This window comes from Xiphophorus maculatus, chromosome 24 (assembly GCF_002775205.1).
Source record: "Xiphophorus maculatus strain JP 163 A chromosome 24, X_maculatus-5.0-male, whole genome shotgun sequence".
NCBI lineage: Eukaryota > Metazoa > Chordata > Actinopteri > Cyprinodontiformes > Poeciliidae > Xiphophorus > Xiphophorus maculatus.
In genome coordinates this window covers 13,042,130-13,064,618 of record NC_036466.1, presented here as the reverse complement: position 1 = coordinate 13,064,618, position 22,489 = coordinate 13,042,130, and the positions used below count along the sequence as shown (strand labels likewise).

Here is a 22,489-nt window from a genome sequence, read left to right as displayed (position 1 = left end):
CAGCACATCCACTAGATGGTTTCCAGGCTGCAGTCAGACTGATCTCAGAGCTGTGACCAAGATGAACCTGATCAGTTGTTTCCTGTTGAACTGAGAGAACAAACAGATCTGAGATCAGATCTGCTGCTGCCACAGTTTGATGGATGAGGACCACTGTCTCTAGACATGTTGGACGGCTGGACGCTGGAGTCCAGCTGGACTTCCTGGAGACATGGACACAGCAACAACACTCATCTTCACACCAACACAAACGCAGGAACACAGCAAGCTGCTGCTCCTCTGATTGGCTGATTGCTGTCTCTGTGTCCAATCAGGAAGCCTGAACCATTCTCCTCCCACTGAGAAGCTGCAGCTTTACTGGGAACACTGGATCTTTGCTTTGATGCTAACTGGGTTTAGTTCAATATGCTGACAGCAGCTGGACTCACTACAAACATTTACTTACTTTACTGTCTTTACAAGATCCTTCAGCTGCTGAACATCTGAATCCTTCAGGTTGTTGAATCCCAGGTCCAGTTCTGTCAGACGGGTCGGGTTGGACTTCAGAGTTGAGGCCAAATAATCACAGCTGATCTTTGACAAACTGCATTCCTTCAATCTGAATAAAGAATAAAAGATGTGAGCTGAAGCCAACAGGATGCAGGTTAACCAGTCCAACAGAACCAGTTAAAGATTCTCATCAATATTAATGCCAACAAGCTGCTGCTTCAATAAAGACCTGCTGACTTCAGAACCAGAACCAGAACCTGGTACTGGATCATGTTGTGTTGGAGGATTTTAGTCAGTAAAATCATTCCAGGTTCTGATCAAAGTGTTGAAACATCAATCATTGATTATTGATTTGTTCCTGTCAGATTCCAGGAATTCACTTTTCTAGACTGGGTTGAATGACCTTTGACCTGCTTCACATGAGGGGGATTTCTACACACTGGGGGTCCGAATGCTGTCCTGTTCTGACCTCAGATCAGCAGGTCCAACTCAGTTACACAGAGGGACTAAATTAAACTCTGGATCCAAGTCCAGGAACAAACTCAGAAAATATTTATTAGAACAGAAGAAATTAATTTGATTTATGATCAATTATATATAATTATTCACAGAAATATCAATAATTATAGAATTAAAATACCCCAATCTCTCCAGTCTGCAGCCTTCAGTCTGTAGAAAACCACAGAGCTCCTTCACTCCAGAATCTCCCAGGTTGGTGTCGTACAGGTCCAGTTCTGTCAGATGGGTCGGGTTGGACTTCAGAGCTGAGAACAGAGAAGTCCAGCTGGTCTCTGACAAACTGCAGTTATTCAATCTGAATAAAGAATAAAAGATGTGAGCTGAAGCCAACAGGATGCAGGTTAAAACTGAAATATGAACAAATAAATAATAAAAATGTAGAAAATTAATTTCCCTGAATGTAAAAGAAACATGATGAACTGATTCTAACATCTGATCCAGTCAAACTGGTTTAAAGAGTCCAAACCAGCAGAACCAGAACATTTGATCAAAAAAGAAACTCAAAGTTTTCTATGAGCCTGGATGAGTTGAGCTATTTCTGCTGGTTCCTGATAATCAGCTGGAGACCCGACTTGGTAACTGGATCAGAACCACTCAGTTTCTTCATTAATGGCCTTGGGTTCTTATTAAAGCTGCTGAAAGCCAATGGAGGCCATTATTTCCTAAGGAGACGTGACCTGATGAAGCATCATCACAGAGACGAGGCTCCAACCGACTGACAGCTGTCAGACTGAAGAGGACGGTTCCTCTCTGACCCGGCCCAACAGAACCACAGCTTCAGAACAAAGCTGAGGAACCTGCTGCTGCTGCAAACCTCACTTTCATTCATTTCATCTAGATTTGCTTTTCTACAATCAGTCATTTCTTAGATTTGGTCATTAATGATGATTTGAACTTGTCAGTGTTTGTGGCTCGACTCTGGAGGAACAACATTTCATTCTGGATGTAAAGATGAGAATCAGAAATGAGAAATAAAACAATCTGAATCTTTACCAAACCAAACTGAAACATCTCCATCATTAATTTACATCATTTGAATTATTTTTACTTGTTCTGAATTCCCACTAGAGCGCATAGTTAATCCAACTATGCTGATAATATTGGATCAGGCAACAGCTAGGACAGCTAGTTGTATATTGGGGTTCTTAACATGTGCTACTTCATGCAGAGTTTCATTTCTTTATTGCAGCCCAGAAAGCAAGGAACTTTGTATGCGTAACTGAAAATGTGAGTTTTATACTGTTTCATATGATGTTGACATGGGGTTTATAATGATGTTAGGATGTAATTCATGCAGGAGTGCTTGTTATGACTTTGTTTACTGTTAGTTTGCAATGTAATTTATCAGTGTTACTGATAATAAGCTAAATTAAGAGCTCTGCTTCCATGTCACTTCTTTAATTGGAGTCTCACTGAGCTAGTGAAACGGTCTCAATTTATTACATTACTCATTTTTGTTCATCAGTCAAAAACATTTTAAAATCAGAAAAACTGAAAAACAAAGTTCAATAATCTCAAAGTCTGAAATAAGAAAATAATTCCTTCATAACCTAAAATGTTTTAGAGCTTTTATTTACAATTGAACAGATTGTTTTAAAAGAAAATTTATTAAATTAACTTATTAATTATTAAAGAATCAATGAATGATTTTATTGTATAAATAGAGAAAACAAACCTCAGCTCCTTCACTTTACTGACTGAACTTTCCAGGATCTCAAGCAGAGGCTTCAGATCAGAGTCTCTAGAGGTTTTAATTGCAAAGGATCGACCTTTCGGTGTTCCCAGTATGATCTCACTTATTTCCAGTTCAGTCAGATCTGGGTTGGACTTCAGAGCCGAGGCCAAAACTTCACATTCAGCCATTTGGATCAAACAGCCACCAAGTCTGTGATTAGAGAAGAAATAAATTCAGTTCTAATGAAATCAATCTGGATCATAAACAGACTAAAATATGATAACAGTGATGTCATCATCTGATCAACATCTGATCTTCAATTTACTGAGTTTGACCCCACAGAGAATCTGTGCAGTTCCTGGTTAAAGTCCAGGTTCTGGTTCTGGTTCTGGTCCAGGCTTCATGTCCTCAGACCTTCAGCTGACTGAGCTGATGAAGGAAACTACTGGAGATGATGGAGAGGAGGAGGAACTGCTCACAGCTCGGACTTGGACTAGACCGTTTGGCTCCTTGAGATCTTCCACCAAGCAGGAAGTGAGTTAGAAATGAAGTGAGCAGAGCAGGAAGTCCAGCCTGCTGTGGACCTCTGGCATCTCTGGGTTTGTTTAGCCAATATCTGCTGCAGCATCTAGAATCATCATCATCATTAATAATAGTAGTATATTCTATAGAACCATAGTTCCCAGCAGCAGGTTATTAAATGCTGCCACAGAGGAAACTGGGAGCAGACCAGTATCATGATGCTCCCAGTTCTGTCTCCGTTCATCTGCTGGATTTGATGCTTTAACAAAGTAGAAAGTGGACAGTCGTCAACCTGCTGCAGCTCAAAGCTTCAGATTGTTCTGGTCGTCCTGCAGAGCAGCAGCAGAACCGGGCCTGCTGCTCCTTCAGGTCTGAACCTCCCAGACTGTTGATCTGAGAGGAACTGGGACAAACTGGTTGGAAGAGGGAACCATGTCTCTGCAGTGGTCTGTCCATTGTCTCAGAGGAACAAAGGTTTGGATGTCAGAAGAAATTGTTGCTAAACTCTTAAAGAGCTGAAGACCAAAACAGAGCGTTTGGGTCCAGCAGCATTTTTCATGGTGAAGCAGTGAAAGTTCTCCAGTAACTAGAAGAGGCTGGGATGTCTAAAGAGTTGAAGCTCATGTCTCTCCAGGTCTTCATGGCTAACAGCTTCAACAAAAGCTGCAGATGAAGAGTTGATGAGGAAAATGGTTCCAGCTCTGGAAGCAGAGTTCTCAGAGCTTTGGGAGGATCTGACAGAAACTAGGACTTTTTCTGCAACAAGACAACAATCACCACATTTTGGTCTCATTTACAAACTCAGAGGAAACTAGTGGGAGGAGGAAGAGGTGAGGATGATGACGGAATGAGGAAGATCAACACTGTTCACAAAGTTTCTAATTAATGCAAAGGTTTATTTTAATGGTCCTAATTTTCATTAAATCGAAACAATTATTTTATAAAAACAGTCAGAGATCCTAAAAGGTGAATTATGGAGTAGCGGCTCAATGAGTGAAGAGAAGTTTAAAGTTTAAAATGTTTCTCTGGCTGATTGGATCTTAGAGAAAACAGATTTTCTAGAGTTCTGAAGGTTTTTATTCATTTCAACATAAAAACTGATAAAAAGTTTCCATTTTGGAAATGTCTAAAAACCAAAAGCTGCAGCTGTCCTGGATGAGCTGAATGTTTAGATGTTTGAATGACTGAAATAGTCCAGAGGATGAAGGAAGAAGTTAAAGACCAAAAACATCCAGAAGCAGAAGAAGAAGAAGAAACAGGAGGACAATAGAGCTGAATCAGCATTCACACAATGAAAACATCTGGACTCACCGAGCCTTTCTGCAGTTCCTCACAGCTGGAACCAGTCTCCGTAGTCCATCTTCTGATGTGTTGTACTTCTTCAGGTCCAACTCATCCAGAACCTCTGACATCTGCAGCATGGAGGCCAGAGCTGAACAGTCAGTCACTGAGAGCTTCTTCTCTGAATCCAGCAGCCGTTGGATCTCCTGATAAAATGAGACGTCGTTCATCTCCACCAGACAGTAGAAGATGTTGATGCTTCTGTCAGGAGAGATTCTATCAGTGTTCATCTTCTTCAGGTTGGTGATGATTCTCTGGATGGTTCCTGGACTGTTCTCTGTCTGACCCAGCAGATCTTCTAAGAGTCTCTGGTTGGACTCCACAGTGAGACCATGAAGGAAGCGGACAAACAGGTCCAGGTGGCCATTTTCACTGCTGAGGGATTTCTTCATGACTTTCTTCATGAACTCATTCAAAGATAAGGACAAATAATATTTTCCCAGGAACGTCTTGATCACTTTCCCCCCCCTCCTGCTGGTGAAACAGTGGAGCATGTAGACTGCAGCCAGAAACTCCTGGATGCTCAGATGAACAAAGGAGTAGACTGAGATGTTGCCTGTTCCACTGTCCTTTTTAAACATTTCAGTGAACACTCCTGAATACTTTGCAGATTCCTTGCTATCAATGCCACACTCCTCCAGGTCTTTGTCATAGAAGATCAGGTTTCCCTCCAGCAGCTGCTCAAAAGCCAGTTTTCCTAGAGACTCAATCAGCTTCCTGTTCTCTGGACTCCAGACTGATTTGTTCTCTGCTCCTCCATCAAACTTTTCCTTTTTCATTTGAAGTTGAACCTTCAGGAACTCTATGTACATCTCAGTCAGAGTCTTGGGCAGCTCTCCTCCCTCTCTGGTCTTCATCACATTCTCCAGAACATTAGCAGTGATCCAGCAGAAAACTGGGATGTGACACATGATGTGGAGAGTTTTTGATTTCTGGATGTGGGAGATGATCCTGCTGGCCTTCTCTTCATCATCTCTGAATCTCTTCCTGAAGTACTCCTCCTTCTGGGGGTCAGTGAACCCTCTGACCTCTGTCACCATGTCAACACAATGAGCAGGGATCTGATTGGCTGCTGCAGGTCGTGTTGTTATCCAGAGGAGAGCAGAGGGAAGCAGTTCCCCCCTGATGAGGTTTGTCAGCAGAACATCCAGTGAGGTAGACTTTTCAGGGTCAGTAAACATTTTAGTCTTGTGGAAGTCAAGACAAAGTCGACTTTCATCCAGACCATCAAAGATGAACAGAACTTGGAACGCGTCAAAGCTGCTGATTTCTTTGGTTTTAGTGAAGCGCTCATGAATCAGTTCCACCAAACTGAACTTTTCTTTTTTCAGAGTATTCAGTTCTCTGAAAGTGAATGGAAATATGAAATCAAAGTTCTGGTTGGTTTTGCCTTCAGCCCAGTCCAGAGTGAACTTCTGTGTTAACATTGTTTTCCCAATGCCAGCCACTCCCATGGTCATCACTGTTCTGATTGGTTGATCACTTCCAGGTGGGACTTTAAAGATGTCTTCTCTTCTGATTGTTGTTTCTTGTTTCCTGGATGCTGTTTCAATGTGTCTGACCTCATGTTCCTGGTTGAACTCTCTAGTTAACCCCTCTGTGATGTGGAGCTCTGTGTAGATCTGGTCCAGAACGGTTTTATTTCCAAGTTCAGCGACGCCTTCAAAGAGACTCTGGAACTTCTTCTTCACATACTCTTTAAGCTCCTGCTGACACTGAATATCAAAATCTGAAAAAAAAGAAAGAAAGACACAACAGGAGAGACTTTAGCTAAACATAAGGAATAAAATTATTATTATTATTATTTTACCCCTCCAGGGGGTCTTTTGTGGGCTCTAGTGTCCCTTATATGAAAGTAGTGCTGACAGGAAAGGGGGGAAGACGTGCGGAAAATATCGTCGGGTCCGGGAGTCGACAACATTAGCGACAACTGCATCGAGGACTCAGGGCCTCCAAGCATGGGTCGCGCTATCCCCTGCGCCACCACGGCATGCCCCGGAATAAAATTATTTTTGACATTCTCTGAGGAGGTTTGTATATAAACTTTAATGAAGGAAAAATTCAATTTTTATAAGATTTTCTCATCAAAATAAGAGAACCATTCCAATTTCAGTCCTAGAGGAGGGAGAAATTGAGATTTAATTCGTAATTCTCAGGCTTGATCTCACTGAGGCGACAGGTAAAAGAAAAAAGTACAATAAATATATAAAAAAAACTCAAACCTGATAAAAAATTCTGTTAGGTAACAAAAACTGCAAACATATTTCTTACTGCACAGTAATGATTAAAATTAGTTTTGCTCATTAAAACCCTTTCATGGTTTTCTCTGGTTGAAGGTTTCAGACATGTTTTCAACAGAGCGACCTCTGACCTTTGAGTTTTATCAAACTGTTTAATGTGAAATTGCAATCCCAATCAAAATAAGTCTAGTGAACTATCAGGTTTGGAAAAAAACCCCCATTAAGATCAAAGTTTTACAAATTTCCTACTGTACCTAAAGCAGAAGAGATTCTCAGAAGCTCAAACTCCTCCTCTGATTTTCATGTAAACGTTTTGGCTTTGAATTTATTAATCGTCTGTCCTATACTGAACATGTTGAGACCACTGACCACCTTTCTATGACTGTATATATGCTCAAGCCTTTTGGGAAGATTTACATCAAAATATATTCCATGTTCCAGATTTTAGTTTGTCGCTCTGATGAACAGAAAGCAATAAGGAAGAGAAAAATAATGCAGCTGTGATCAGAGCTGCTGTTTGCACAAACATGTGAAAGACCAAAGTAAATAATATTAGCTTGGTGTTGTGTGAATTTGGATTTAAAATAAATAAAGTTCAGACGTGGCTACTGGTTTACATCTTTTACTAAATTTCCTAAATTCAAAAGGGGTTTAAGAAAATAGAATACCAAAATGTATTGATATTTATAGTGAAATAATCAGCTGATCTGAGTCTTTGTCATTATTTTTGGCTCAGCAATGAATTTCTCCAAGAAAAAATTAAATATCTGGGTTTATTTGAGTCCATCAGAACCAGAACCTTGAGGTTCTCTATTGCTGCAAACATCAGAAGAGAATTGGCCTCAGCAACTTCAGTACATTTATTTTTAAATGTACTGAAAATGTTGGATCATTTAAAAAATGTACAGAAGCAATTATTTCACCACAACTGGGTTCACAACTTGTGCTAAACTTTTTTGTTGATCATTTGGTGGTAAAAAAAAAAAAAATCCATATTTACCCATCAATTTTAAAAATTTAACAAGTTGTAATGACATACTCAGCTGCATTTGAGTTTCATTCAGTTTAATATTCGTCAAGTTGAACTGAAAATCCATTGTGTCATCACACATCAAATAGATTCATATCCATCCATCCATCCATTTTCTGTTCACCCTTTGTCCCTAATGGGGTCGGGAGGGGTGCTGGTGCCTCTCCAGCTACGTTAAAGGCGAGAGGCAGGGTCACCCTGGACAGGTCGCCAGTCTGTCGCAGGGCAACACAGAGACATATAGGACAAACAACCATGCACACACACACACACCTAGGGAGAATTTAAAAAGACCAATTAACCTGACAGTCATGTTTTTGGACTGTGGGAGGAAGCCGGAGTACCCGGAGAGAACCCACGCATGCACAGGGAGAACATGCAAACTCCATGCAGAAAGACCCCGGCCGGGAATCGAACCCAGGACCTTCTTGCTGCAAGGCAACAGTGCTACCAACTGCGTCACTGTGCAGCCCTATAGATTCATATATTTAACTTTTTTCTCTGTGGCAATAAATTTTGAAATCAAAATATTTGAAGACAAATAATCTATTTATCCTTTATAGTTGAATCAAAAACAGTAGAGGCTGTAAAAGCAGCTTTAATGAACTGTGTGTCTCACCTGGACCAGAGGAGTCAGAGGACAAACCCAGCTGGTTGGACAGAGTCGGATCTCTGTGATGAAGACGTTTGATCATCAGTCTGCAGGCTCTCTGTCCTTTATTCATCACAGCATCTATGGTGTCGCGGGCCTTGTCTGCTCTGATTGGGTTCTTCTGCAGTATACCTTCAATCTCTGAATGATTAAAGACGCCATCTGATAGAAGGTCATCAAGGAGCCGTTTCAGGATTTCCTCAGAGACTTTCTCCACAAACTTAGGGCGAACCTTGAAAAGTTTTTCCTCTGCAGGCAGAAACAGGAACAAGATTCATTCAAACTGACGTCTGAGAGAAAAACATGATGCAGATCAACTATTCATGTTGCTCCATCCAGAGATTCCCCTCAGAGTCTGTTGATCAGCTGCTCAGGTCTAAACCTGTTGTTGTGTTTCTGCCTCATATCTGAGTGATGACCACTGATTCTGTCTACATGAGAACAAATGAAGCTTCTGGTTCATCACTTTATTTCCTCACTGCAGGAAGAACAATAAAACAAACACATTCTAAATATAGAGATGTATTTTTTTCAAAATGGCGACGCGCGTAGACGCAGCGGCTTTGTGCTCACCGACTCGAAGTTTGTCTTTTCCACTTTGCTCGGTTAAAAACACATACAACCGACAACATTTACTGGCCATTGGTCAAGCAATCGGGGGAAGTCTGTCACAGGAGCTTTTCCGTGTCCACAACAACATTCCGGTCAATATTGCACGGACACCGGGCTCTCCCTGGATTACAATCCCAGTATCTGCGACAGGGCGACGGCGCAGAGATGTAAACAAAAGAGGGGGTGTCGCAGCGGTGTGTTAGCGAGGCTCAGGAAACAGCCACACAAACCACCGCTACCAAGCATCTTTCTCTCCAACGTGAGGTCTCTCGCTAACAAACTGGACGAATGGAAGCTGTGGATTGCAATTGACAACCTCTTCCGGGAATGCTGCATTCTGTTGATCACGGAGACATGGTTAAATTAGGGTGACCAGACGTCCTCTTTTTCCCGGACATGTCCTACTTTTCAGACCTAAAAAGATGTCCGGGGGGAATTTAAAAATCGTCCGGGATTTTGGTCAATTGCCTCAAAACACATTACATAGCTTACAGTGCATTGTAGGGCACTGCGCTGCGTGTCACGTAATCCCTGAGCCGCGTCAGTGCGGGCAGCACCCCCCTGTAAGGTGTTCTGGTTTCAGACGCAAATAAAACAATACTATGAACATTGCTGTCTTCCTAATATAATGGGCTTTTAAGTTTTCATGGATTTCCAAGCAATCCTGAATTAAGAAGACGGTGGTTTGTAAATATTGTCGCTACCAGTTAAAGCTAACGCCGCACAGCAAAGTTTACAGCCTTCACTTCACTCCGGATCAGCTTCTTCAGCCTAAAGCAGAAGGTAAAGGAGCCTCCTGTGTTATTTCCATGTAACCACTTCTGTATTCAGCCTGAAAGAGTTTATGGGAATATTAAGGAAGAAAATTTAAAATTAACTTTGGACAAAACGTTTGGCTCTCTCTTCCTTAACCTTCCGGGTCCTTAGCGGGCGGCGTGCTGCCAGAGTGAAAACAACAACACTGCGCGTTGACGTCACAGATCACAGAGTTTAATCCCATACAAAGCAACGCATGAATCAATCAACAAAGCTGCAGAGGTACAGAGATATGCATTCTTTACCTTATACAGACAAAGACAGACAAGACAAAGACAGACAAAACACAAAACAAAGACGCGTCTTTGGAGAGAGCCGATGGAAAAAAGCAAAATAGTGGCAGCTCTCTGAATTTTTAGTGCTGTGCACTAAGTCTTATACTATAGGTGTGTTTTTCCTGTTTAATATATTCAAGTAACGCGTTCCTTTAGTTGACCAACTGGAAGCTACCTTGGACACTCAGAGAAACTTAGAAACTCCCCCTAATTTACGGCAAAGATCAAAGGGCCATCTGGTCTCTGGTAAAACAAAAAAGCGAACAGCTACGTCCTGACCCCCCTGTGGTTCTACGGCCATCCCGGGCACAGAAAAACCTGAGATTAGATTTCACAGATACCTGTGAAATCTGAAGTCTCTCTCATTATCTCTCCTTACATAAATTCTCAAAGAAACTTACATCCCGTAATTTTAGTTCAAGGAAATGTTATCTTTACAAACCCCAGTTTTGCTTCTCTACAGTCAGCACCCCAAAAGATTGAGTCCTGCCAAAAATAACACATAAAATCAACAGAACAAAATAAGGTATAATTCCTGAGCAATTTTCTAATAGTAAACAAAACATTTTCATTCAAACAATTTCCATTTGCTTCTGATATAGTCACAGATAATACAGTTTTCAAATACATCCATCATTTAGTAGTTTTAAAATGAGATAATACAATCTTCAGTAAAAACATGGTATTAATACTTAGAAAAATGTCTTAGAAATTAAATGTTAGCGGTTTCAATCTTCTATGTTGCATTAAGTTCTCACACCATCCCAGATGTTGGTTTCCTGCAGGCTTTTGATCTGCTGTGAACAGACCGGCCTCTCTCCCCCAAGCTCCATTTATTGCCTTGCAGGAAATGCTAATTTTATGGCCTCGTGTGCTCTGGCCGCACAGCGGGAGGCCCCTGCTTGTCTGAATGCCTGCTCATCTGGCCCAACCCCGAATGCTCAACACAAACGTGTTCAAAATAAAGAAATTTGTTCAAAATAAGAGTGTTGAATATACCTTTTACACATGCCGTAAGATTAACTGTATTAAGCACTAAAAATAATCATTTTTCCTCAACAGTCCCCCCTTTGAGGTCTGAAAAAACAGACCTCACAAAAAATTGATTAAGCCTTCTAATACAGAACCAAAAAAACTATGTATTATACTAATAAAAAAGAAAGAAAAACATTTTTAAAAACCCCCAAAAGAGTAGCCTAATTATATAACAGGAACCAGAGAGCAGACCAGAGCCAGACAGCCGAGCAACTGATCTGCCTGTACACACTGCTGTAAACATCGTCCTGCTTCACAAGAAACATGCAAAACCAATAAAGCGAAGTAACACGGAGACCTTAAGGAACACGGCCATATTTTTCTAAAAGCAACAACTTTGAACCTGAACAGTCAGCTGAACTAGAACTCCGACACCAGAGCTGCTCTACTGTTAAGCTATGGGCTTGTTGTTCCTCAGGCTTCAGAAGCAAAAAGCCTGAACCGTAAAATCCCCCGTTACTTGGTCTCTGACACTAACGACAATAAACCACGTAATATACTTGAAAACAAGGTAAAAACATTGTCCGTTAATGAATGATGAAAAATGTTTAGATACTTAAATAGCACATTTTTACAAGAAAAATGTCTAGCATAAGCTAAAGCTAATGTTAGCCACAAAGTTTAAAGAAAGTAAAACTCACCTTCGTATCTGTGTATAACGAGGCGAACATCTTAAAACCTTTCTCCAGCTTATTGTCAGGGCTTCGGATCAATGTTCATCATTAATTGTTACCTTGGACAAGCCCTGTAAATACCCGGTGTAATGTGCCATTTTCAATAGATCGGAAAAGATTGAGCCGCTTTTCCCTGAACGCAGAAGCTGAGGTGCAAAGAGCCCATTAAATGCAGACCCCAATACCTCCCACGTGAGTTTAACGCCATTCTACTCACTGCGGTTTACATAGCACCGGATGCTAACACTAGCTCGGCCGTGGGACTCCTGCATGATACTATCAGCAACAACCAGAACAAGTACCCCGAGGCTGTTCACATCGTCTCTGGGGACTTTAATCATGCTGATCTGAAATCAGTCCTCCCCAAATTCCATCAACACGTAAAGTGCACAACCAGGGGTGATAAAACTCTGGACAAGCTGTACACAAACATCAGACAAGCATACAGGGCTAAACCCTTAGCACACCTTGGCCAGTCTGATCACGTGTCCCTGCTACTGATCCCTGCTTACACCCCCCTGCGGAAACGTGTCCCCATTACAACCCGGACTGTCACCACCTGGCCTGAGGATGCCTCTCACCAACTACAGGACTGCTTCCAGAGAACTGACTGGGAGATTTTTGCACATCAGGACCTGGAGAACTACACCTCAGCAGTCTTGGACTACATCAGGTTCTGCACGGACAATGTCACCAGGAACAGACTCATGAGGATCTATCCGAATAGGAAACCCTGGATGACTAAGGAGGTCCGGGGCCTCTTGAAAGCCAGGAACGCTGCTTTCAGGTCTGGGGACAAAGCACTCTACAGTTCTGCCAGAGCCAACCTGAGAAGAGGCATCTGCCAAGCTAAGGCATCATACAGAGGGAGAATAGAGAAGCAGCTCAGGAGCAACAACACCAGGCAGGTGTGGCAGGGTGTCCATCACATTACAAGCTACAGATCCAGCAACCAGCCATGCATGGAGGGAACCACTTCCCTGGCAGAGGAGATGAATATCTTCTTTGCCCGCTTTGAGGCGACACCTACCACAGCTCCATCACAGCTGCCTGTCCACAGCAGCTCTCCTCTCACAGTAGAGGAGTGTGAGGTGAGGCAGGTGATGAGGAAGGTGAACCCAAGGAAGGCTGCGGGACCTGACGGTGTGTCGGGACGGGTGCTTAAAGACTGTGCAGACCAACTGGCTGGAATCTTCACAAAGATTTTTAACCAGTCCCTGTCTCAAGCCACTGTCCCTCCCTGCCTAAAGTCCTCTACCATTGTCCCCCTGCTGAAAAGAACCAACATCAACACCCTGAACGACTACCGTCCAGTGGCACTCACACCGATCATCATGAAGTGCTTCGAGAGACTGGTGCGGAGTCACATCCTCGCTGGCCTGCCTGCTGAGCTGGACCCTCTCCAATTTGCCTACAAAGCAAAGAGGTCCCCAGAGGACGCTGTATCCACAGCACTTCAAAGTCAATAACCTGCTCCTCAACACCTCCAAAATAAAGGAGCTGGTGATCGACTTCAGGAAGAACAAAACGGACATCCAGCCTCTCACCATCAGTGGGACCTGTGTGGAGAGGGTCCCAGTGTTCAGGTTTCTGGGCATGGAGTTGGAGGACAAGCTAACCTGGAGCACCAACACCAAGGAGCTGCTGAAGAAGGCACAGCAGAGACTGTACTTTCTGAGAATACTCAAGAAGAACCGTCTCCCCTCAGACCTGCTGCAGGCCTTCTATCACTGCTCCATAGAGAGTGTGCTCATGTACGGTCTGTGTGTCTGGTATGGCAGCAGCACATCCGCGGACAAGAAGGCGCTCCAGAGGGTTGTTAGGGCAGCAGAGAGAACCATAGGCTGCCCCCTCCCCACTATGGAACAGATTTACACTTCCAGGCTCCACAAGAAAGTTTTGGACATTTTAAATGACTCTTCACACCCTGGCCATGGTCTCTTCCAGCTGCTGCCATCAGGCAAGAGATACAGAGCAATAAAAACCAGGACAAATCGCCTAAAAAACAGTTTTTACCCGATGGCAATCATGGCACTAAATTCAAAGGCATAAGAACTTCTGCTCTTGACACCACTTTGTTAAAAATGTAATTCTGTCGCGACACCTCCAGGCGCTGCAACCATCTTCTGATGTCTATTTATTTCTCAATTTGTACTATTTATTTCCTTATCTTTGTATATTATGTATATACACATAACCTGCATCTTAACTCGAGTCGAGCAAATCTCAATCTCGTTGTAATCTGTTGATGACAATGACAATAAATCTTATCTTATCTAGAGATTTATTTGTTAGAATAATTATGTTTTGTTATCATTCTTACATAAGTAGTTGCCAGTTTGTTTGTCATTTAAAGGTTTAGTATTCACACCCCAGAAATTTGTTAAACCGTGTGAAAGACAAACTTTGCTTTTTCCCTAAACCTTGAAGCTGCAGCTGCATTCTAATCTGTGTGTTAGTTTATGTGTTCTTCCTTGTTTCAGAATAGCCATTCTTTGATTTATCACTCTCCCACATTTTACTCTCGGCTCCCTTCTTTTCTCCTGCTTAATAAAAAGACAGGTTCTGCTGCAGGGAGTCAGAAAGCATGGTAAACACCTTGAAGAAGTGGTTTGCTATGTTTTCTCCTTCTGCAGAAGCTTGAAAACTCATAAACGTTTTCTGTGGTTCTTTCTTTGTATTTAGGTAAACAAAATACCTATCAGTATTATTGAATATTGTGATGAAAATATTGAACGAATGATCAAACATTTTTCTTTCTTTACCATCATCAGGTCTCTAAGCTTGAGCATCTCTGTCATCAAATGTTGGAGTAAAAGACAGCAAGTCTTTCCATCTGAGCTAATAAATTAGTAATAAATGATGTGATTACTGGATAAATTAATTAGTGTATATATGAAATATTCCTGAAGTATCAGAGCTGCTGGCCTGTTCTTCACTTTGGTTCCTTTTAGTTCTGTTTCCATCTGAGTTCAGTTTTTACCTTCAGGTTTCACAGAAACTCACAATGTTTCCACCAGAGCTTCACTGAACAGGAAGCATGAAAACAATAAATACACACTGAGGCTGTGGTTCATCACATGGCAGCAACACAGGCTGTGATTGGTCAGTTTGTTCCTTTATGATGTTTAATTTCTGCTTCTGATCACTTACCAAAATCCTGCTGGACTTCCTGCTTGTGCGCCATCTTTTATCTGGAAAACATGAACAATTCATACTGAATTTTGATAATTTCTTGTAGAAGTTCAAGAAATTTAGATTCATTGGTATTATACAGTTAGCATGCTTATAAACCTTGGAGGATTAAAAGTTATCAAAATTTTGAGGTTTTGAGGTTCAGACTGAGGTTTCTCAGTCTGAAGAATCAGATTAATCCGAGGATTAATCCTCAGATTAATTAATCTGAAACCTGCTGAAGCCTGAAATATTCTTCCACTCCTCAGTGGAACAATCAGACCTTCATGAAAACAGAAAACAAACTGTCTCTGAAGTCTGACAATAATGAGAGGAATAATATATGAACATCTCTACCTGCTGTACAGAGAGGACAGCTGATTGTAATATGACTCAATAAGATCAATATTCATTCACCAAACACCATCATGTAATCTGAGATTCTTTGGTTCCACTGGATGTTGGGACAGATTGAGATTCCTGATAACTAGTTCATCTTCAGAGCTGATTACAGCAGACATCATCTCTCAGGACTGATTTAGCTCAGAACATAAACATTCAAAGTCAATGATTCTCATGTTTGGGTTCTGAAAATAATCACTATTCTTAAGGAAGATTCAACAAACTCTGCTTCTGTAAACTCTGAGTTAACTTAGCCTGAAACTGAGATCCTGGTTCCAAACTTTTTACCTCAAGATCAACAAGCTGAATATGACGAATCAAGAACCACAGGAAGTGGATTTCTGATGCTTTGATCCACCAGGTTCTGATGTCATTAGATTGTTGTTCCTCCAGAGGGCGCTGTTGCTTCTTTACAGCTTGATCAGCTTCCAACAACTGAACCACCTGCAGCCTGGACTGACATGAAGATTGATGAATAATTTGGTTGAAAATATGAAAACTATTAATCAGTTTTCTTCCACGTCACAATGATGCAACAGCTCATATAATACTAATATAATATAATTTATATATCACTTTGTTTTGGTCACATAAATATCAGGTTAACGGGGAAATGAAAATATGATGATGTTTAAAGGGTGTAAATAGTTTCATATGGTTTTGGATTTAAAGGCAGACTTTAAGTTTAGTTTCTGCTTTAAAAGTTTAGATAAATTATCCAATTATGTCATTTATTAAAGCAAATATAAAACTTACTATATAATAGAAAAACTGTTTAAAGACGTAAAAAACTGCCGTCTCAGTTCGTTCATCATGTTGGAGCAACACTAGATGGCGCCATTTTGTTTCTTTGCACAATCAGGTTCGCTACAGAGAAGAGAAACAACCGAACCACTAGGGTCAAAGGTCAAACTTCCGCCACCAACCTAAAGAGGAAAAGTTTCAGTGTTTCTAAAAAACCTCTAAGTTAATTTATATTACATGAACAAACCCAAATATTTATCACTAAAACAAAAATAGAGTTAAAAAAAATCTCTAAATATTCACATTTGTGGGGAGAAGTAGATTTCTTTAATTCATCAAAATAAAAAAAATAAAATGTTTAAAACTTAAACAGTTTAAAACATTTATTACTGTCATTGACTGTATTAAGTAATTGAAACATAAAATACATAAACAGGTTTATTTTTAAGTGTTAACAGTTGTATAGATTATTAGAAATTAGTCTGATTCAACCAATAATTTAGCAGATGTGTGATTTTCTAATAATCAATAATTTAAAAATCCAAATGAGAGAAAATGAGCGACGGTCAGACTGGAGGACAGTTTTCTTCTGCTTTAACCTCTGAGCTCTCCAGGACAAATATGACATTTTTAATCATTTTTCTTTTTTATAAAGTCAAAATGCTTTTTAAATAAAATAATAAAAACTCGACATATTTGATCCAAAATGGCCGACTTCCTGCTGGGTGTGTAAATCGGGTCCAATAGTCATTTTTATCGGTTCTGATGGTTTGATGTTTTAACTCAGTTACATAGATTTAAATAACAGCAGTGGGTGGGGCGGATGTTTTTACATACTCTAGGGGGCGCTGTGTTGTTATTTCACCATAATCACTTATTATTGATCAATAATTGATTGAAATGTGATCAGCTGTCCTCTGTCACCACAGACTGATTCAATCTGGATTTTCTACTGATAAAAGCCCAGAGAAATCCTCTCTGATCAATAAATTATTGACTTCATATTGAAATATTTTCCATCCACCAACCAGGAACCCAGATATCTCAGCCGGGCCACAAACACTCAGAACCTACTGGTACCAGTTTGACTCCACTATGAAACTGGGAGCAAACTCAGCTTGTTGTCTGGGTTACAGATGAAAACTCAGAGAAAACCAGAGTTCCTGATTGAAACCAGGTGCTGCAGCTCTGCATCATAAACAGAACCAGAACCAGGCCCAGTTCTGGTTCTGGTTCTGTCCAGCAGCTCAAAGAGAGAAAACCCAGTCAGGACTGGAAACCAGAAGAATGTGGAGTTAAAACTCACCTGATCAGATCTTTGCTTCTCCTTCTGTTCACACAAACCGAGTCGGAGCGACTGGAGAACCGGACCTGATTCTGCAGAACTTGAACCCGACCCACCTGAGGCTCCGCCCCCTCTCACAGCACAGGTGTGGTCAGCTATTGAAAAGACAAGAATCCTGTCTGATCATCGTTACCAGGAAAAAAATATTTTTAAAACTAATTAACATTTTGGTTTAAAGATTCTTTATGTTTTAAATATACTTAGTTTTGTTTAATCAATATTTTATTAAATTAATGTATTAATGTAATTAATATGTTCATATTTTATTAAATACAGATTTTATGAATTTATGTAATCATGTTGTTTAATGTTGATATGAAGGAAACTTTCCATGATGATTCTCACCTGATCCTCCCTCCTTCATTCCTGAACAGAAAGTTTTTTAAGCTTTGGCCTCTTTTAGCCTGGAGGCTTTAAGTTTTATAACTGGTTTGTCTCAAACGTTTCCAACAAAAAGTTAAAAACCTGCTGACTTCCAAACAGGTTTTAATTACTGTAGGCGTTTACTGGAAGATGTTTCTGAGTTTCTGTCTCTGCTGTGCAGGAATGTTTCCTCGTTCCTCAGTTTGGGTTCATTTGTCACACAGATGAACCAGGAGTTGATGGTCGGCACAGAGAAAATAAAACCTAAACTAGTCAGTTCTCTACTGTTGGGTCCCGTCAAACAATTGGTAATATAATATTATTTATGGAAGAAAATCATTGCCTCAACATTTAATGCAGATTAAATGCTCACTGTGCGTGACAGAATCTGGTTCAGTGCAGGGAGAATAGTTCAGATTGTACAGATTGAACCTGACAGCTGATGCCTGTCAGCTCTGCAGCCTCCAGGCTGTTCTTAAGAAGACCAGCCTTCATCCACCTCCACCAGTTAAACCAGTTAAACCATTTCTTTAACCTTTACTTCAGAAGCAAACAGGGGAGGAGTCATCGTTACTGAAGTGGAGTAGAAAGATTAGGAGACAAAATAATATCTAAAAATGATAATCACTGTGTAAAAGTTTAACAGCGGCCATTTTGTTTAGTTTTCTTTCCCTCCAAAGATTCGATCTCGGCGTAAAAACTTGTTTTGACTGTGATCACCTTTACAGGGACCAGGTGGTTTTACAGAAACAACATGAAGTGTGTCGGCTGTCTGCAGTCAGACCTTCAGCTCCAAACTCTGGTTACATCAAACAGAAATGAAACAATCAGTTTCTGTTAGTGGAGCTTTTAGATGATTGTCATGAATTAATGAGCTTTTTATTTAAACAACAGAGAAATAAAGTAACTAACAGATGTAGTTAAAGTAGAAACTGTTGATGAACAACATGAGGTCATCAGCCAGTAACTGCTGCTACTGAAATACTTTACAGCAGCAAGAAGCAGGTTGAGACAATAGATTTATGAATATGTTAATAAATAATAAACGTCTGAGCTTAGATCTCATTTCAGACAGACATGATAACATCAGTGCTAACAGCAGATGGACCCTAAGCAGTCACAGTTGCTTGTTACATGGGCCGGCTCCACGTTACAGGACCGGCAACTTGAATACTTTTCCCTCTATTGTCAGATGCATCATGGGAAATGGAGTTTTAACATAAATATTTTTCTCGTTTTGTTTCTTGAGATAAAATCTCAGTAAAACAAGAAACATTTTAATGTCCATAAAATAGACAAAGACTCCAATAATTACTCAGAACTAAAGATTCTTGATAAATTTCTAAATGTACAAGAATATGGAACATTTTTCAAGTTCCTGTCGTTGCAATGTTCTGTTTCAGAGAGTAAAATGTTTCTCCTGCTAGCAGAAGTTGTGTTCATATTAATACACACTAAACTATTACATCTGCAATATAACATTGTGTGTTTTCTGTGTCTCTAGTTTACTGTGTGATTTTACTAATAATCCTGGTTATTTTAATGTTATAAATTAACTTACAATTGTAGATCTGCCCCAAATCTCAAGTATTTTTGAATCAGCGCTAAAAAAACATTTTTATTTGCATTTACTTAAGAGTTTTATTCCAGATGATCTTTTTTAATTATTAGCTTGTTTTGATCTTTTCTGTATCTTTTATTTAAAACTCTGAACCTTTTAGCAGCTCATTGTTTCTATTAAAAAATTCACCTGATCATCGCAGCATAAACTGGCGTGATCTGTGTTTTACTGTGTTTATTTTGAGTTTCTGTGTCTTAAATGTTGAGCTAAAGTTTGTTAAAATTTAAACCATGGCTCTGACAGCAACAATTAGTAAAATTAAATTATTGTCCATTATAAAAGAAATATTTGCTTTATTTCTTATATCTTTACAGAACTGGCAGAAACCAAACTATTTCTATTCAGAGAGAATATATATTTTTATCCAAACATCAGCATCTCAGCTTTAAGCCACATTTGATAAAATCCAGTTACATCGATGGTCTCTCTACTCACCAACTGCCCCAACCAGACACTGAAAAGGTTTTGCCTCTTTAATATTTGCTACATTAAAGACACATCATATTTCATCTGCTATGTATAAGTCAGCAGATGAGACAGCTGTGGAGTCAGAGTCACATAATTGAAAAAGACAAAGTTTTCCACAGCAGAGGTGTGGTCACCTGTTGACATAACAAGAATCCTGTCTGATCATCACTACCAGGAAATAAATGTTTGCAAACAACCAGTTCACATTTTAGTTTAAAGATTATTTATGTCTTTTCAGGATTCAGGATCCTGGATTTCAGGATTTTTTTCCATTACTATTTCATTAAATTAATATAGATTTTCAAGTTTATCAGATTCAGTTTTATGTATAAAGAATTTTATAAAATAGCCAAAGCTGCACCAAGTTTCTGCTCAGCAACACAATAAACCACTAATAATAGTTTCTGCTTGTTCTAATCCTTAGTGATCACGTAGCAGACCTCACTTCATTTAAGCCACCTGACTCTAACGCCTGTAAAGGAAGAAATATTTATTATTAACTTTGAACAAAACGTTTGGCTCATATCTGTCATGAAGTGTGGTGAGGGTTGGTGAGGCAGACGCAGCGGACCCAGGTAAGATGAATAAATGATGATTTTTAATGGTAAATAAGTCCAGCAGCAGGCACAAGGAAACACTGACCACGACTAGACTAAACATTGACAACGACATTGACAAGGACCCGACGAGGAACAAGGAACACAGGTGGAGTTAAATACACGGGAGGGTAATCACAGAACGAGACACACCTGGGAACAATCAAGGGGAGGACAGGACAACGAAGAGACTCAAGGACACAAAACACTCTAAATGAACACAGAAAACACAGATCCTGACAGTACCCCCCCCTCAAGGGCGGCTACCAGACGCCCAAAAAACAAAAACACAACAAGGGTGGGCGGAGGGGCGCTGGACGGGGGGCCAGAGTTCAGAAAAAACAAAAAACAACCCACCGTTGTGGGCGGAAACACAGGGAGGGCCAAGAGTCCATAAACAAACAAAACACTACCCACAGGGTGGGCGGAGGCAAAGGAGGCGGGAACCACGGAGGTGGTCTGGCGGTCGTCCGCGGCGGCGGGAACCACGGAGGCGGTCCGGCGGTCGTCCGCGGCGCTGGAGGCGGGAACCACGGAGGCGGTCCGGCGGCCGTCCGCGGCGCTGGAGGCGGGAACCACGGAGGCGGGAACCACGGAGGCAGTCCGGCGGCCGTCCGCGGCGCTGGAGGCGGGAACCACGGAGGCGGTCCGGCGGCCGTCCGCGGCGCTGGAGGCGGGAACCACGGAGGCGGTCCGGCGGCCGTCCGCGGCGCTGGAGGCGGGAACCCCGGAGGCGGTCCGGCGGCCGTCCCCGGCGCTGGAGGTGGCGATGAGTCCCGGGGGCCGCCCACAGACGGCGACGACGAGCCCCCCGAGGCAGGGTCTCTGGTGGAGCACAGGGGGTCTCGGTCGGAATGCTGGGGGTCTGGGTCTCGGGTGGAACGCTGGGGGTCTCGGTCTCGGGTGGAACGCAGAGGGTCTCGGTCTCGGGTGGAACGCAGAGGGTCAGAGTCGGAACGCAGGGAGTCAGAGTCGGAACGCAGGGAGTCTCGGTCTCGGGTGGAACACTGGGGGTCTCGGTCTCGGGTGGAACGCAGAGAGTCAGAGTCGGAACGCAGGGAGTCAGAGTCGGAACGCAGGGAGTCTCGGTCTCGGGTGGAACGCTGGAGGTCAGGGTCTCGGGTGGAACGCAGGAGGTCAGGGTCTCAGGAGGAACGCAGAGGGTCAGAGTCGGAACGCAGAGAGTCTCTGGAGGAACACAGGGAGTCTGAGTCGGAACGCTGGGAGTCTCGGAAGGAACACTGGGAGTCTCGGTCTCGGACGGAACACAGGGAGTCTCTGGAGGAACACAGGGAGTCTGAGTCGGAGCGCTGGGGGTCTGGGTCTCGGAAGGAACACTGGGAGTCTCGGAAGGAACACTGGGAGTCTCGGAAGGAACGCCGGCTGGAACGCCGGCTGACTCGGCCTCGGGTGCGCCGGCTGGAACGCCGGCTGACTCGGCTTCGGGTGCGCCGGCTGGAACGCCGGCTGACTCGGCCTCGGGTGCGCCGGAGCGAAGCCTTGGAACCGGCCGCGTAGGCGAGCCGCAGCGAAGCCTTGGAACCGGCCGCGGAGGCGAGCCGCAGCGAAGCCTTGGAACCGGCCGCGGAGGCGAGCCGCAGCGAAGCCTTGGAACCGGCCGCGGAGGCGAGCCGCAGCGAAGCCTTGGAACCGGCCGCGGAGGCGAGCCGCAGCGAAGCCTTGGAACCGGCCGCGGGGGCGAGCCAGAGCGGAGCCTGGGAACCGGCAGCGGAGGTGACAGCTCCGGAAGGCGACGAGGGGCCGGGTCCACCGGCGGCTCACGTCGCTGTCTCCGGGCTGACCGTGGAGGTGGCGGCTCCGGAGAGCGACGAGGGGCCGGGTCTGCCGGCGGCTCACGTCGCTGTCTCCGAGCTGGCAGCGGATGTGACGGCTCCG

General features: G+C 42.4%; 2 protein-coding genes across 2 annotated transcripts in view; both read right to left on the bottom strand.

The window, feature by feature from the left end:
• LOC111607622 (NACHT, LRR and PYD domains-containing protein 3-like) overlaps window positions 1-22,489 on the bottom strand; it is a 392,536-nt gene that overhangs the window by 251,618 nt on the left and 118,429 nt on the right. The window lies entirely within an intron of this gene.
• LOC102237499 (NLR family CARD domain-containing protein 3-like) lies at window positions 442-17,633 on the bottom strand. The gene is made up of 8 exons (XM_023329717.1): window positions 17,507-17,633; window positions 15,745-15,907; window positions 15,034-15,074; window positions 8,436-8,717; window positions 4,517-6,275; window positions 2,684-2,893; window positions 1,130-1,303; window positions 442-598 (listed from the first exon to the last, which is right to left on the bottom strand). The coding sequence occupies exons 3-8, from the start codon at window positions 15,065-15,067 to the stop codon at window positions 442-444; spliced, it is 2,616 nt and encodes an 871-aa protein (XP_023185485.1). The 5' UTR covers window positions 15,068-15,074; window positions 15,745-15,907; window positions 17,507-17,633.

What these genes read in the sequence shown, in the direction of transcription:
- LOC102237499 (XM_023329717.1), bottom strand. Translation starts at nt 15,067, where the DNA reads ATGGCGCACAAGCAGGAAGTCCAGCAGGATTTTG. An exon ending in GGAAGTCCAGCAGGATTTTG is followed by an intron (nt 8,718 to 15,033) that starts GTAAGTGATCAG and finishes TTCTGCCTGCAG; the next exon opens with AGGAAAAACTTTTCAAGGTT. An exon ending in TGCAGACTGGAGAGATTGGG is followed by an intron (nt 599 to 1,129) that starts GTATTTTAATTC and finishes TTCTTTATTCAG; the next exon opens with ATTGAAGGAATGCAGTTTGT.